We start from the raw sequence: 16,542 nt of genomic DNA on the forward strand, positions 1-16,542 counted from the left end.
AGAAGGATGAGAAGGAGGAGAAGGATGAGAAGGAGGAGAAGAAGGAGAAGGATGAGAAGGAGGAGAAGAAGGAGAAGGATGAGAAGGAGGAGAAGAAGGAGAAGGATGAGAAGGATGAGAAGAAGGAGAAGAAGGAGAAGAAGGAGAAGAAGGAGAAGAAGGAGAAGAAGGAGAAGGATGAGAAGAAGGAGAAGGATGAGAAGAAGGAGAAGGATGAGAAGGATGAGAAGAAGGAGAAGGATGAGAAGGATGAGAAGAAGGAGAAGGATGAGAAGAAGGAAAAGGATGAGAAGAAGGAAAAGGATGAGAAGAAGGAAAAGGATGAGAAGAAGGAAAAGGATGAGAAGAAGGAAAAGGATGAGAAGAAGGAAAAGGATGAGAAGAAGGAAAAGGATGAGAAGAAGGAAAAGGATGAGAAGAAGGAAAAGGATGAGAAGAAGGAGAAGGATGAGAAGAAGGAGAAGGATGAGAAGAAGGAGAAGGATGAGAAGAAGGAGAAGGATGAGAAGAAGGAGAAGGAGAAGGATGAGAAGAAGGAGAAGGATGAGAAGAAGGAGAAGGATGAGAAGAAGGAGAAGGAGAAGGATGAGAAGAAGGAGAAGGAGAAGGATGAGAAGAAGGAGAAGGAGAAGGATGAGAAGAAGGAGAAGGAGAAGGATGAGAAGAAGGAGAAGGAGAAGGATGAGAAGAAGGAGAAGGAGAAGGATGAGAAGAAGGAGAAGGAGAAGGATGAGAAGAAGGAGAAGGAGAAGGATGAGAAGGATGAGAAGGATGAGAAGAAGGAGAAGGATGAGAAGAAGGAGAAGAAGGAGAAGGATGAGAAGAAGGAGAAGGATGAGAAGAAGGAGAAGGAGAAGGATGAGAAGAAGGAGAAGGATGAGAAGAAGGAGAAGGATGAGAAGAAGGAGAAGGATGAGAAGAAGGAGAAGGATGAGAAGAAGGAGAAGGATGAGAAGAAGGAGAAGGATGAGAAGAAGGAGAAGGATGAGAAGAAGGAGGAGAAGGATGAGAAGAAGAAGGAGAAGGATGAGAAGAAGAAGGATGAGAAGAAGGAGAAGGATGAGAAGAAGGAGAAGGATGAGAAGAAGGAGAAGGAAGAGAAGAAGGAGAAGGAGAAGGATGAGAAGGAGAAGGATGAGAAGAAGGAGAAGGATGAGAAGAAGGAGAAGGAGAAGGATGAGAAGAAGGATGAGAAGAAGGAGAAGGATGAGAAGAAGGAGAAGGAAGAGAAGAAGGAGAAGGAGAAGGATGAGAAGAAGGAGAAGGATGAGAAGAAGGAGAAGGATGAGAAGAAGGAGAAGGATGAGAAGAAGGAGAAGGAGAAGGATGAGAAGAAGGAGAAGGATGAGAAGAAGGATGAGAAGGATGAGAAGAAGGAGAAGGATGAGAAGAAGGATGAGAAGGATGAGAAGAAGGAGAAGGATGAGAAGAAGGATGAGAAGGATGAGAAGAAGGAGAAGGATGAGAAGGATGAGAAGAAGGAGAAGGATGAGAAGAAGGAGAAGGATGAGAAGAAGGAGAAGGATGAGAAGAAGGAGAAGGATGAGAAGAAGGAGAAGGAGAAGGATGAGGAGAAGGAGAAGGATGAGAAGAAGGAGAAGGATGAGAAGAAGGAGAAGGAGAAGGATGAGAAGAAGGAGAAGGAGAAGGATGAGAAGAAGGAGAAGGATGAGAAGGAGAAGGAGAAGGATGAGAAGGAGAAGGATGAGAAGAAGGAGAAGGAGAAGGATGAGAAGAAGGAGAAGGAGAAGGATGAGAAGAAGGAGAAGGATGAGAAGAAGGATGAGCAGAAGGAGAAGGATGAGAAGAAGGAGAAGGATGAGAAGAAGGAGAAGGATGAGAAGAAGGAGAAGGATGAGAAGAAGGAGAAGGATGAGAAGAAGGATGAGAAGAAGGATGAGAAGAAGGATGAGAAGAAGGATGAGAAGAAGGAGAAGGATGAGAAGAAGGACAGTTCTGTGACAGTTTCTGTCTATTTCTGACAGTTCTGGGACATTCACTCCATACAGCGGTTTCAACCGCTGTATGGAGGGAATGTCATAGAACTGTCAGAAATAGACTATTAATGACAGTTCTGGGACTGTCCTTCCATGCAGCGGTTGAAACATTGTATGTATTTGTTTCCATAAATGGATCCATTTATGGAAACAAATACATACAATGTTTCAACCGCTGCATTGAAGGACAGTCCCAGAACTGTCATTAATAGTCTATTTCTGACAGTTCCATGACATTCCCTCCATACAGCGGTTAAAACAGCTGTATGCAGTGAATGTCCCAGAACTGTCATAAATAGTCTATTTCTGACAGTTCTGGGACATTCACTCCATACAGCGGTTTCCGGCAAAAAGTGTATGTGCAGAGTTCCTCTATTCTGCAGATACACTTAGAGGAGCTCTGCAGATACACTTAGAGGAGCTCTGCACATACACTTTTTTCCGGTTTGGAATTATTCTTATTTTCATCCTACTTCTTCTTCTTCTTCTTCATCCTCATCCTCATCCTCTTCTTCTTCTGAGGATGAGGATGAAGAAGAAGAAGAAGAAGAAGAAGAAGTAGGATGAAAATAAGATTAATTCCAAGCCGGCAAAAAGTGTATGTGCAGAGCTCCTCTAAGTGTATCTGCAGAGCTCCTCTAAGTGTATCTGCAGAATAGAGGAACTCTGCACATACACTTTTTGCCGGCTTGGAATTATTCTTCTTTTCATCCTACTTCTTCTTCTTCTTCATCCTCATCCTCAGAAGAAGAGGATGAGGATGAGGATGAGGATGAGGATGAGGAAGAAGAATGAAAAGAAGAATAATTCCAAGCCGGCAAAAAGTGTATGTGCAGAGTTCCTCTATTTCTGACAGTTCTCTCACAGCTTCTTCACATGTACAGCGGTTGAAATATCTGTATCCTAAATGGAAACTAATAGATACAATGTTTCAACCGCTAAACATGTGTTCCTTCTGTCAGAGAACTGTCAGAAATAGCGGAGCTCACTGCAGGGACACTTTTGCCGGCTGATCGGGAAATGTTCGATTCGCGCACCCGAAGTAGGCAAAATTTCGGTTTCGACACGAATCGAATATTTCCTGAAATTCGACTCGAATTCCGGTTCGCCTAGTTCGATTCGCTCATCTCTAATCGAGACCATTGAATCGTAAATTTGTGATAGGATGAGTTGTGGAAGGCTGTTCTTCTTTCCATCTCACACTGAAGATTAATGTCAGATATGAGGCGTGACTAAGAAGGGGTGGTGGTGGATCGCCATAGTTTAGTAATGTTAGATCTTGCGGCTGCTAGGGTGTGAATAATAATGGTGCGTGACTCTGTGGGAAACTTATCTATTCCTATATTTAGGAGAGCCAAAGCGGGATTTGGGGTTACTGATGTTCCTATTAGAGATGAGTGAAGTATTCAAAAATTCGATTCGACTGATTCGGCGAATTCGTGGAAAAATTTTGATTCGAGTCGAATATATTCGCTGCGAATTTAACTTATAAAAGGGTGTTTCTAGGCTTCAGAGAGCCTTTATATTAGTGCAGAACACTGTACCTTTAATTTAAATGCCCTTGGAGTCTGCTGGGGAAGAGAAATAGTACTGACAGTCAGTATGACATGACAAACAGTCCGAGGTGATATGGTATCAGTCCAAATAGGTATATTCCAGTGATGGAGTATATATGACTTCAATCCAAATGGGTATATTCCAACATCCCAACATGAAGGTGTAGAAAAATTGCCCACTCACCGGAAGTGCAATTTAATGTGCACATAGAAATTCCATGAAGCCGAAGGTCCCGTGAAGGTGCGGCCTGATGGTAAAGGTGTCCTCTGGTGGTTAATGGGGTGACTGCTGCCAGAGATGATGGTCCGGACCTATATCCCAAATCCTCCAACCTGGGTGGACTCCTAAAATGCTGGGCTGAGATGTGGAGGCTCAGTGCCAGGTAATAGAGATGAAAACGCTCATGGTGTAGTATTGTGAAATGTATTTATTAGGGTATATATCATTATGGTAAACAGTAAACGTACAGGGTGATAATAACCTATACAAGTATAGTATGAATGAGCTCTTGAATGCACTGACCAGTGGATAAAAATGATGGCCACCGGACCTCCTGATCCGGTGGCGTGACGTCAAGGCGTGCAGAGGCTCCTCCTAGACGCGCTTCGTGTAATAACACGTCTCCTGTAGGGGTGATGCCATCACCCCTACAGGAGACGTGTTATTACACGAAGGCGGTATATAGGGGCCCATGGCAGATTAGGGGCCTGGCAGCAGCTATGGGAGGCCCGTAATCTGCCAGCACCCTATGTCAAAAAATTCAACACACCAGCAGTGTGTGAGGAGACCTGAAAGTGGCACATGGCAGAGTGTGGCGATGGAGACAGCAGCAATGGGAGGCCGTACAGGGACCCATGACAGACTCTGGACCTGGCAGCAGCATGAGGAGGCGGTATATAGGGGCCCATGGCAGATTAGGGGCCTGGCAGCAGCTATGGGAGGCCCGTAATCTGCCAGCACCCTATGTCAAAAAATGGAACACACCAGCAGTGTGTGAGGAGATCTGAAAGTGGCACATGGCAGAGTGTGGCGATGGAGACAACCCACCGACTGTTTTGCTCGCTGCCAAGCTGCCACCCTCTTCTCCTGATGCGGAAGCAATAGCCTGATGACGACGAGGCTGCCAAGTGCGATCAGCCTCATCATCATCAATTAGGGTCTCCGCCTCACTACTAGCCCCCTCGGCTGCGTGTGGGTCAGGAGACAGACCTGTCTCTACACCGGCTACCGAGCCACTCTCCTTTGCCTGGCTGCTGAAGAGGCGGATGTCTCCCCCCGTTCCTGACCGCCCTCTGTTAGCTCTTCCTCACTGTACTGGATGACACCGGGAGCACTAGCCTCTGGCTGCGAATAGTGCTGCCTCGACCCCTTCCTCTGCTGCCACGTCTGCTCGCTCCTAAAACATTGCCTCCTCTGCCACTCCTCTGCATGTTGTCTGACATACTCTTTAATTAAACGATTCTGTGTCCCTGAGTAACAATTCTGTGTCCCTGAGTAACGTTTCTGTGTCCCTAAGTAACAGTTCTGTGTCCCTAAGTAACAGTTCTGTGGCCCTAAGTAACAGTTCTGTGGCCCTAAGTAACAGTTCTGTGGCCCTAAGTAACAGTTCTGTGGCCCTAAGTAACAGTTCTGTGGCCCTAAGTAACAGTTCTGTGTCCCTAAGTAACAATTCTGTGTCCCTCAGTAACAATTCTGTGTCCCTCAGTAACAATTCTGTGTCTGTCCCTCAGTAACAATTCTGTGTCCCTCAGTAACAATTCTGTGTCCCTCAGTAACAATTCTGTGTCCCTCAGTAACAATTCTGTGTCCCTCAGTAACAGTTCTGTGTCCCTCAGTAACAGTTCTGTGGCCCTAAGTAACAGTTCTGTGGCCCTAAGTAACAGTTCTGTGGCCCTAAGTAACAGTTCTGTGGCCCTCAGTAACAATTCTGTGGCCCTCAGTAACAATTCTGTGGCCCTCAGTAACAATTCTGTGGCCCTCAGTAACAATTCTGTGGCCCTCAGTAACAATTCTGTGTCCCTCAGTAACAATTCTGTGTCCCTCAGTAACAATTCTGTGTCCCTCAGTAACAGTTCTGTGTCCCTCAGTAACAGTTCTGTGTCCCTCAGTAACAGTTCTGTGTCCCTCAGTAACAGTTCTGTGTCCCTCAGTAACAGTTCTGTGTCCCTCAGTAACAGTTCTGTGTCCCTAAGTAACAGTTCTGTGGCCCTAAGTAACAGTTCTGTGTCCCTAAGTAACAGTTCTGTGGCCCTAAGTAACAGTTCTGTGGCCCTCAGTAACAATTCTGTGGCCCTCAGTAACAATTCTGTGGCCCTCAGTAACAATTCTGTGTCCCTCAGTAACAATTCTGTGTCCCTCAGTAACAATTCTGTGTCCCTCAGTAACAATTCTGTGTCCCTCAGTAACAATTCTGTGTCCCTCAGTAACAATTCTGTGTCCCTCAGTAACAGTTCTGTGGCCCTAAGTAACAGTTTTGTGGCCCTCAGTAACAGTTCTGTGGCCCTCAGTAACAGTTCTGTGGCCCTCAGTAACAGTTCTGTGTCCCTCAGTAACAATTCTGTGTCCCTGAGTAACAATTCTGTGTCCCTGAGTAACAATTCTGTGTCCCTGAGTAACAATTCTGTGTCCCTGAGTAACAATTCTGTGTCCCTGAGTAACAATTCTGTGTCCCTGAGTAACAATTCTGTGTCTGTCCCTGAGTAACAATTCTGTGTTCCTGAGTAACAATTCTGTGTCTGTCCCTGAGTAACAATTCTGTGGCCCTAAGTAACAAGTCTGTGTCCCTCAGTAACAATTCTGTGTCCCTCAGTAACAATTCTGTGTCCCTCAGTAACAATTCTGTGTCCCTCAGTAACAATTCTGTGTCCCTCAGTAACAATTCTGTGTCCCTCAGTAACAATTCTGTGTCTGTCCCTCAGTAACAATTCTGTGTCTGTCCCTCAGTAACAATTCTGTGGCCCTGAGTAACATTTCTGTGGCCCTGAGTAACATTTCTGTGGCCCTGAGTAACATTTCTGTGGCCCTGAGTAACATTTCTGTGGCCCTGAGTAACATTTCTGTGGCCCTAAGTAACATTTCTGTGGCCCTAAGTAACAATTCTGTGGCCCTCAGTAACAATTCTGTCTGTCCCTGAGTAACAATTCTGTGTCTGTCCCTGAGTAACAATTCTGTGTCTGTCCCTGAGTAACAATTCTGTGTCTGTCCCTGAGTAACAATTCTGTGTCTGTCCCTGAGTAACAATTCTGTGTCTGTCCCTGAGTAACAATTCTGTGGCCCTAACTAACGTTTCTGTGTCCCTAAGTAACAATTCTCTGGCACTCAGTAACAATTCTGTCTGTCCCTGAGTAACAATTCTGTGGCCCTAACTAGCGTTTCTTTGGCCCTAAGTAACGATTCTGTGGCCCTCATTAACAATTCTGTGTCCCTGAGTAATGCTTCTCTGTCCCTAAGTAACGTTTCTCTGTCCCCAGATAACGTTTCTGTGGCCCTAACTCTGTCCCTAATACAGAGCGGTCTGCGTCTCTTGAATGACTGGAGGCAAATGAAGAATTCTAAAATGGCCGCTATTTATAGCTCGACCATTACACAGTGCTGGCTGGCTGGCTGCTGATTGGCTAATGCGATCACATGTCATTAAGGAATGCATTATGGGTCAGCGCGCCTTGTCTGCGCGCCTTCCCAGACATCCCCGCTCCGTCGCCGCACATGTCCGCCGCCATTTTAGGAAAAATTTCGATTCGCGCGTCCGAAGTAGGCTATTTTTCGGATTCGACTCGAATTCCACTTCGCCTACTTCGATTCGCTCATCTCTAGTCATAATGATTAAAAACCAGTGCAAAAAAGAAAAAATAAAATTAAGCACATATATGTATAATAATGCAATTCACAGTATATAAACACAGACTTGTGGTTGGGCAGAAGGAATTTAAGGATTCTGAACTCAGCCTTTTAAATTATGTAAAATGTTGTAGAGAAAAGTATTTTTTTGGCACATACAATCTTTTGAAAATTACATCAAAGAGGATATCAATCCCAAGTTCAAATCCTTCCACCTTGGAAAAAGGTCAGTTCAACTTTGGAGGAATGAGGAAAAAAAAAATAAAAAAACCACACCTCACAATACAAATTGATGATATACATGCAAAGTCATTGACTAAACAATCATCCTAAATGTGTTCAATTTACTGTACTGTGTAATATACTGTATATAAAGTGATCATCTATAGCCCAGCAAACGCTGATACTCCTGAACCTCAAGTCTTCCTTGTTTCTTTGTATTCATTCTCACATTCTGATTACAGTCTACAAGTGATCAGTTCAAATGCAAAATTGGCAAACACAATGTTGGCTTACTTGTACAACGTATGTAAATTCCCAGGCAGCCAATCAGAATGCTTCAACTTCCCCCCCCATTTAAACTCCCATTTGAAGGTGACCTTCTCTTCCCTCTTTCATTCCTCTTCAACACCAGATCTAGGGTGACATTGGAGAATAGCTGAAGATCTCACCTGGAAATCAGTGGAGCCTGATAACAGAGGAACACTTTGCAGGATACATTGAAGAGTCATCTCAGCATTTCCTAAGGTAAGTCATTATATTCATACTATTATAAGGAATATTTTGTTACTTCCTTACTATTATAGAATGACACTTGTCAATCAATACACAAATATAACTGAGCTGTATATAGTAATGTTGTAGTTTTATATCGGCCTTCAGTTGTATGTGTTTATGAAAATGTGAATTTAATTGGAGCTTTTTCTATCAACCACATTTTCCATGTTATTTCTTACCAGCCTGTACATATAGTTGGTACAAATGAAGACTTTAAGTTGATATTTTAATATGTTTTATGTTGTGTGTTTGGTTGTATTACGAGAAGGATATTTTACATGTTATTTGGGGGGTTTTAGGCGTTATTTGAATAAGGGCTAAAAACTGTTCTGTCTTCTCCAGATCACATCGTGGGCAGCAGAAGCCATTTTGAAGATCCTTCGGAAAGGACTTGTCTCCTCATCATCACAAGGTCTACAGGAGATAGACTTACAGGAGAAGTTCCATCTCATAAAGGAACTTGGAAGTGGAGGACATGTTTCTTTGTCCTCCACCAGCAGGACTGAACCAAGTAAGTGCCCAGTTATACAGTTTTAAGTTTATACATCTCTCCATATCCATAACATGATTTAAATATATATGTACACAAATGCTGTGCTTAATATCAATCTAATCATGTCCTATTTACAGATCAGAAGATGGCTTTGAAGATCATGGAAAAGAAAAGAACAAGTAAAAGGCAATTTCTGATAGAGTTCAGTGTGTCCTCCTACCCATCTTCTCATCCCATCATCAGGAGTTTTGGCATGGCCTTCAAGACCCCTTCGTATTTGGCCTAGAGGCGGCACCAATTGGTGACCTGTCCTCTAATTGTACGCAATGCGAGTCTGATTCCAAATTTTAGCAATTTTGGGGATAATTCTATTTCAGGGCAATAACTTTTTTTTTCTATATTCCAGGTTGGACTTCCAGAAGTCAGTGTTAAGAGATGTGCCATGCAGATTTCCAGTGCTCTGGAATTTATTGCCGAGAAAGGACTGGTGCACATGGACATAAAATGTAAAAACATTTTGGTATTCGACCAGGAGTGTCATTGTGTAAAAATCACTGACTTTGGCCTTACTCGTATGAAAGGAACAGAGATTAGATCGAAGTCTGGCAGCACCTCCTACAGGGCCCCTGAGATGTGTGAACTCACCGGACAGGAAGAACTGGCTGTAGACTCCACTCTGGATGTATGGAGTTTTGGAGTGCTCCTCTACTGCCTGATCACAGGAAAATTTCCCTGGAAGGTGGCCACAGATAAAGACAAAAGATTCAGCAGATTTGTTGCCTGGCAAAACAATCATTGTGATGACCCCCCAGCATCATGGAACAAACTGCCCACATGTCTGCAGAGAATGTTCAGATATCTCTTAGCTGTGGACTACAGTCAGAGGAGCAAACCGACTGAAGTCTTGTGTTATATGGAGGAGAGCTGGAAAACAGATTCAACCTATTCAACAAATTGAATCTAAGTGGCATCCCTTCCAGCTAATCCACATGATCTAATGACTCCTTCAGACACTTCCAGTTCACTCACCAGATCTAAGGACTCTTTCAGCCATTACACAACTTGTTTAATCAACCACCTTGACAGAAGTGTTGGTTCTCACCTCCATATCTTCCCATTTCTGGATCTCAGTTCAGGCGGTTACCAAGTCAAAGGCAGGATAATACCTTATATCCAGTAATTCCGATGGGTGATGAAATGTCCATCAAATGGGCACACTGCTATCTGGGTCATTGTGGATTTCTTAGGTAAAATGATGTAAGAAATGCCCATCACCAATAGGTAATATGTTTATATACATTATGTTATATGGGAATAATAGTCATATCACTATGTAGTCACAAATATCCTATGCAAGTAGCTGGTTTAAAGTAAGTTTGTAAACCATATGGGACAAAATGTCTTCCTGAATTTCAAAAGAACTAACCATCCATGACTTAATTACAATGTCTAGCATCTGGCTTTGACATACTAATAAAGATGGCCATTTTTGTCTTTAGGGCCTGCTGAAAGGTGGTGGTCAGACACTGGGTCTCCATGTTGTTAAAGGGCTTTAGCATGTTAATATGGGGTCTGTTTATCTAAAAGTCTAGGGTGATGGCAGATTTAATGAATGCATACATCCTGTAGACATCTTGTCACCAACTAGTAGGCAGAGGTGTTAACATTGGACAGCCATCACATTAAAGTAGGACTTGTGCTCCATCCAATCGCTTTCTCCGGAAAGATATGATTGTACCACTTAGAAATTCCTTGATGGTGAATGGGGGGGAACTAGTACAAGAATAGCTAGACTGGATATTAAAGGGGGGGGGAGCTTTATTGACAAACTCTACTGGAGACTTGATGGGGGTAGCTTGACTGGGGAGTTGCCTGGAGACCTTGAGTGGAGGCTGACTATGGAGAGTGGTAATATGTGATGTACTTGCTAGCTAGATATCTTGTTGGCTAGCTAAATATATTTACTGGACTTTTATCTTTTTTTATTTGTTTTCCATGATGCAGAGGTTGTATTGCTTGAAGGTATTGGGCCATATTGCTGCTAATCCTTGCCTATGATTTATATGCCTCTTGGTTATATTTCTATGTAATTAAAGTTATATTTTCTTGTCTGCAGCAAAGCTGTTCATGTTTATTCTTTGTACAATATAATCTTTTTCACCTACAGTGTTTGTTTCCTTGCTGTCCTACCCCTGAAAGAACAGTGAGAAGTGGGTGTGGGTCAATAACAATTATATTATTAGTTTAATCACACTCCCCATTTCCTTACAATGGCCCACATAATGCCGTTTAAGCTTCCCTTTTTATATTTTTATTGCATTTTTGTCTTCCTGGGGGGTCCACCTGTACTATTGTTAATTCCATGCTTACTATATGTACAGGATCCCATCACCATTGTTCATCATGTCCCCTCTAACAATGGTGTCTACTTTGTCTATTGACAATCAGGTGTTGGCTATTCATTCTAAATTTTGTGCCTCAATCCTGTGTATGGAATATTCCAGTCTTAGAACATTGTGGGATACGTTTTTCTTTTTTATTTGGTGGTGTACTGTTGAATAGCTACCAAAACTTTTGAGCTTAATGGAGAAGTTGATGGACAAGATTGGTAAAGTTGAAGAAAGGACTGAAATGATAAAAGTAATGAAAGAAGCCCATGGCACCAGACACAGGAGGATGTGAAATTAAGGTTTATCGATAAAATTCTGTAAATGTGATGGAAAGACAAGGCTAACATTTGCTGCTGTTGGTTGAGCAATGTGAACATTTAAAGGTTCAAAAAGAAGAACTTTGAAGGAGTATCTTTGGATACCCGGGCCTCTTATCCCTCTTGTATTGAACTGTATTGTTGCTGTATTGTCTCCCGTTATATTGTAAAGCGCTGAGCAAACTGTTGGCGCCATAAATCCTGTATAATAATAATAATTTGTGCTCACGCTAATAAAGTATAATTTCAGGAAGCCAGGAAAGCTGATCCAAAGGACTTTACTAAGTCAGCTTTACCAAACTAAAATCATTAACATATTGACCAATAGGAATACATAATTTCTCAAGTTTCATGCATATAATGTGCACCTTACCTGACTGAGATGGCATATTAAGGCCCAAATATCACGGAAACTGACCTATATATTGGACTACTGCACATACCTACCTAGATTGCCATACGAGACATCCGATTGTTGCTCAGTTTATCTTAACCTGTTTGACCTGACGTAGTTGCAGCTGCTCCCCCATTTTATCTCTACCCCCCTTTTCTTTTCCCCCCTTCTCCATTTCTCTCCCTCTATCCTACCATTCTCAACATTAACTTATCATTTCTTTCAGTTTAGGTGCACTTCGAATACCAGCAGACCCACAGGTACAATTGAAGCCCTCTGCCTCTTATGGACCTATTATCCACGGTCCTCACCATCCTCTCACTTTGTATTACATCACATATGTCATTTAAAGGGGCGCATATGAGGTTTGGCTGATGTCTATACCCAACTGCTCTGTTCACTTTATTTTATGTCAATTCAGGCTTGGCACATTCTCTTCTGTTTTTTTTATGTCTTGACTCAAGCAATGTTAACGGACGACATTATATATGTTCCAGATTTTTACCCAGTCAGTCAGATATGGGTATTTACTGAGTTGTATACATGATCCGAATGTAACCTGTACTTGTTACCATTCTGCTGAATCTCAAAAATTGTTTTTGAAAAATAAAAAAGAAAAAACCTACACCAGTGGGAAAAAATGTCAGCCTCTCAGCCTTTTCAAAACAGAGGAACCTTAGAAATTTTTCTTGGTCTAGCAGAGGTTACCTGAGAAGAAATATTTCAAACTAAACATTGTTTTGGCAGTTTACAGAAACTCTGAACTTTAAATGACATTTGGCTGGAATGTCCCCACCAACTGTCCTCCAATGCATTTGAACGATCGTTGGTTAAGGCAATAGACTTGACCTCTAGTCAGGTGCAAGACATCGGCCAATGTTGGGTCACAGTAAAGTGTCAGCCCACACACCATAAAAGGCCAACTTCAAGGCACCTTTTTGTCAGTGTTGGTGAATTTAGTGTGGTGAAGGACAGCTGATATTTGTAAAAGGGGAAGACAGTTTAGGGAAGTGTGCTGTCAGTGCTCTAAGTATTACTATATTGTGTGCGGTGTATATTTTTGTATTGATGCTTTTGCAGTATCTGTGGCTAGGGAGAGTGGAGTGTAAGCCCCCTTGTATTCATGGATTTAATGAGACCCAACAGTTTTTTAGGACTTGGATTGTGGGGTTTTCCTTTTAATAGTAGGTAGTTTGATTTAGTATTTTAGGATGGCATCAGTGAATGCATATCAAATGTTTGGCTCACAGAAATGTGCATGGGTGTAGAAATCACTACAGAATGGTGACCTGAGCGCACAGGGGCACAATCAGTACATGTTGGCACCAGGCAGGTTATTTAAGGATGCTTCTGCTCATGCTTAAGTGCTGACTGGTCTGTCAGCTATTCCCTGCTACTACTCTGCTTGTTCCGTTGATGACCCAGCTTGACTCTGACCTAAACTTGGATTCTGCTTCTGCCTGGTCACCAGTTCCTGTCCCCAACTCTGCCTTATGATTCTGTACCTCGCTGCCAACTTGCAGCCGACCTTGGCTATCCTTTTGACCACCCTTCAGTTCCTTGCTCTGGCATTTGGTTTGAGTGCCTACCTGGCCGTTATCTGTATCAGCTCTGCTCCGCCAGTGAGTTCTTGTCTCACATCGGCTGTAAACTGACAAGCCTCACACCTGGAACCAGCAGCCACTGTGGATTGCCCTTTTAACTTCAGTTGGATCATCAACCATGAGTTTGTCCAGGAGGTGGCACCAACTGAAACTTTTTACTCTAAAAGATTTTTTTTCATACAAACTTACATTTTGCTTAAAAGTAAAGATCTAATCTGTTCTTAATTTCCTTACAGTATTTTAGCTTTACGGGACTCCCCACCCATACTGTAAGTTGGTGAGATTGATTTAAGGTATGCAACTCAGCTGTTTGTTGCAATGAAGATACTGTGAAGCGATGTGTTCCTCAGATAGTGAGTGTGTTGGAAAACATGCACAGCAATAGGATGGTCCACCATGTCATCAAGCTGGACAAGATTCTGCTAATGGACTTTGAATGTAAGATGATCAAAGTAGCAGATCTTGGACTGGCAAGGCTCCAGGATATTGAAGCATCTGTCCTGGTTCATACCATACACAGCTCAATAACTGTAAGCTGACACAAGGAGAAGAGTTGCTTTTACATCCATGCATTGATGTGTGGGCCTTTGGTGTCATGATTTACAGAACTGACTAGATCATTCCCTTGGAAAGGAGCAGAGGACCATGACCCAATGTATTCTGAATATTCTTGGCATTGATGTAATCAATAGTGTTAATTGATCCCTCTGTATACAGTAATGTTTCCATGACTAATAAGTCTACAACACAAAAATGGCCTGATACTGATGGCAATTGTGCTTTAAAAAGGAAGTGGTACAAAGATTTCCAAGTTTGTGCTCAAAGTTTACAAATGACATAGGAACTTTCAAAATACAGAATTGAATATTGGAGGGAAAAGCACCAATACCTCTTAGTCAGTATGAGTTACCACTAGAATCAACTGGACCGCTTTCTGCCATTATTCAAGAGTTTGTACAACTTGGCATTTTAAAGAAAGCACAATCAGCGGTAAATAACTGTATTTGGCCTATCAAAAACACTGACCATTCATATTGTCCATTGACTTCAGGACACTGAATATATATTACAAATAAAAAGCAGTTGTTCCCAATCATTCTAATATCAAGTTAGATTTGGATGCGGAGACCAGAGTGCTCAGTACTGGAAGTTACTAACAGCCATTCTTCCATCCCCTTAGCTAAAAGTTGACAGTACAAGCTAGATTTCAAGTTCCAGAAAGACCTATACATTCACTCGATTAATAGCTGGCCTAGATATCAGTGATGGTGTAGTCCATGAGTCTATAGCGAAAATACTATCAAAGTCAATGTATTTTTCAGCATGTAGATAGGATTATGCTGAGTATGCAGAACATTGATGAACATATTGCGCTTTTGTCTGCATTGTTTAAAGCGAAAAATTAAACACAGAAAGTTCAACTGTTGAAAAACCTTCACATGAAAATTAGTCAAGGAAAGAGCCAATTGTAATAAACAGTCAGCTCCATCACTTCCATTCCAACAACTCTAAGCATTGCAACAATTTTTGAATAAAATAAATCATTGCAAAGAGTTAATACATGAGTTTTGCTAAGCAAGTTAAACTATTTAATCTTTTGAAGCGTAAAGATAATATAGTTGACCAAAATTGTCCAAATAAGGTTTTAGAACTCTTGAGAAAAAAAAAAATATTTGCAGAAGGCTCCAGCATTAGATACAATAGGTTTGTTCTGAAGCCCCTTTTTTGAAAACTCATGCATCTGAATGCAATTTCAGTAACTGTTTCAATTAAAAAAAGGTAATGAAAAAATAATTAGCTACTTCTCCAGAGTGATCATTGGAAAAAACTTGTGTCAAAATGAACAACTGCTAAGTGTTTATTATGCAATCAAAGCATCAGAGCTTAGTGAAGTCAAACAGGATTATATTGCAGACTGACTGCTCATCAAGGAGGAATTTGTGAGAAATACAATTTCAGAAAATGTCATGAAAGGTATTCTATGTCAGCCAAACACATTGAGAGATAACAGGAAGACATTTTCAGGAAGAAAAAAAAAACAAACAAAAAAAAAACACAACCCACACACCGACATATTTGTGTGGCTGTATCAGAAAAGTCTTTACCTCACATTTTTAGCACAAGAACTGAAGGTGGTGTGGAACCAGTCAGTATTACTGCAGAACAGTCCAACACCAGAATGACACCAGCACAGAAAACAGTTACGCATATTTCTAATTTTTGTAGAGATAAGACAGTCCATTGTCATCTCTGGGGTGATACAAAACCTGTTTGCAAAAACAGAGTTGAGTCATGTCCAAAAAAGATGTTGCGTCCCGTCATACCTAGATTTCACACTTTTGTAGTTTAGGTCATCTTAGACAGGACAAGGACAGTACTTTGATATATAGAAGTTTTCTGTGAAAAGAAATGTTGCTTCACATAGTGTTCCAAATTCATAAAACTATTGTCCCATAATTAACATTTGTTAAAAAAAATAATATACCAGGATAATGTAAACTGTTTTGTTTTAGATGTCATTTCTGGCAAAGAAATGCAGTATCATTACTTTGGCACAAACATGGAGAAACATCAAACGCAAAGAAGAAATATTGATGACATCAAAAAAACAGAAAGTATAAACAATTAAAAAAAGGGAGAACATTTGTTATCACAGGACTCTGTCATTGACATTTTTATTTATAAAAATGTATGACTTTTTCCAGCCCAGCAGAGAACAAGTCTAAGACCCTACAAAAGACTTGCTTTTATCCAGAAATTTTCCAAGATAGTGACACTGACAGCCGTAGACTTGTATGGACTTGCCTGTCTAGGTTATGGAACTACTTGTTGTATGCAACTATTTTTTTCATAGTAACTATTGGAATACAAGCTAGTATAGAATCCAAAACATTTACAAAAATGTCAAGATTATTTAATATGGAATTGGGTATGGATAAATAGTGTGGAACCAATATTAAAAAACAGGAATTAGCGAGGTATCGTAGAAGGAATTCTAGGAGGAGTTGGTACTATTAGAAGTATTACCAATAGTATGGATTTTAATACATTAAAGTCTGATCAGGAAACAGCAGGCTTAGTGGGAAGTAAAAATAAAGTTCAAATAAATTTAAATCTAATATTACAAAATTTTAAGAAAGCTACAGTTGTAGGACCATCTGTGTTCCATTTACAAG

At 41.4% G+C, this 16,542-nt stretch overlaps 1 protein-coding gene across 1 annotated transcript; it reads left to right on the forward strand.

Moving 5' to 3' along the window:
- Positions 1-7,895: 7,895 nt before the first annotated feature.
- Positions 7,896-9,619, forward strand: LOC149435269 (serine/threonine-protein kinase SBK1-like). Its single transcript, XM_089662845.1, has 4 exons — positions 7,896-7,916; positions 8,511-8,679; positions 8,799-8,869; positions 9,068-9,619. Exons 1-4 carry the CDS (start codon positions 7,896-7,898, stop codon positions 9,617-9,619), a joined length of 813 nt encoding a protein of 270 aa, XP_089518971.1.
- Positions 9,620-16,542: the final 6,923 nt, after the last annotated feature.

The sequence above is a fragment of the Staurois parvus genome, unplaced genomic scaffold (genome assembly GCF_062004578.1).
Source record: "Staurois parvus isolate SC_StPar_1 unplaced genomic scaffold, SC_StPar_1.0 ptg001566l, whole genome shotgun sequence".
Classification (NCBI taxonomy): Eukaryota; Metazoa; Chordata; class Amphibia; order Anura; family Ranidae; genus Staurois; species Staurois parvus.

What these genes read in the sequence shown, in the direction of transcription:
- LOC149435269 (XM_089662845.1), top strand. Translation starts at nt 7,896, where the DNA reads ATGTTGGCTTACTTGTACAAC. An exon ending in TGTTGGCTTACTTGTACAAC is followed by an intron (nt 7,917 to 8,510) that starts GTATGTAAATTC and finishes TGTCTTCTCCAG; the next exon opens with ATCACATCGTGGGCAGCAGA. An exon ending in AATTTCTGATAGAGTTCAGT is followed by an intron (nt 8,870 to 9,067) that starts GTGTCCTCCTAC and finishes TCTATATTCCAG; the next exon opens with GTTGGACTTCCAGAAGTCAG.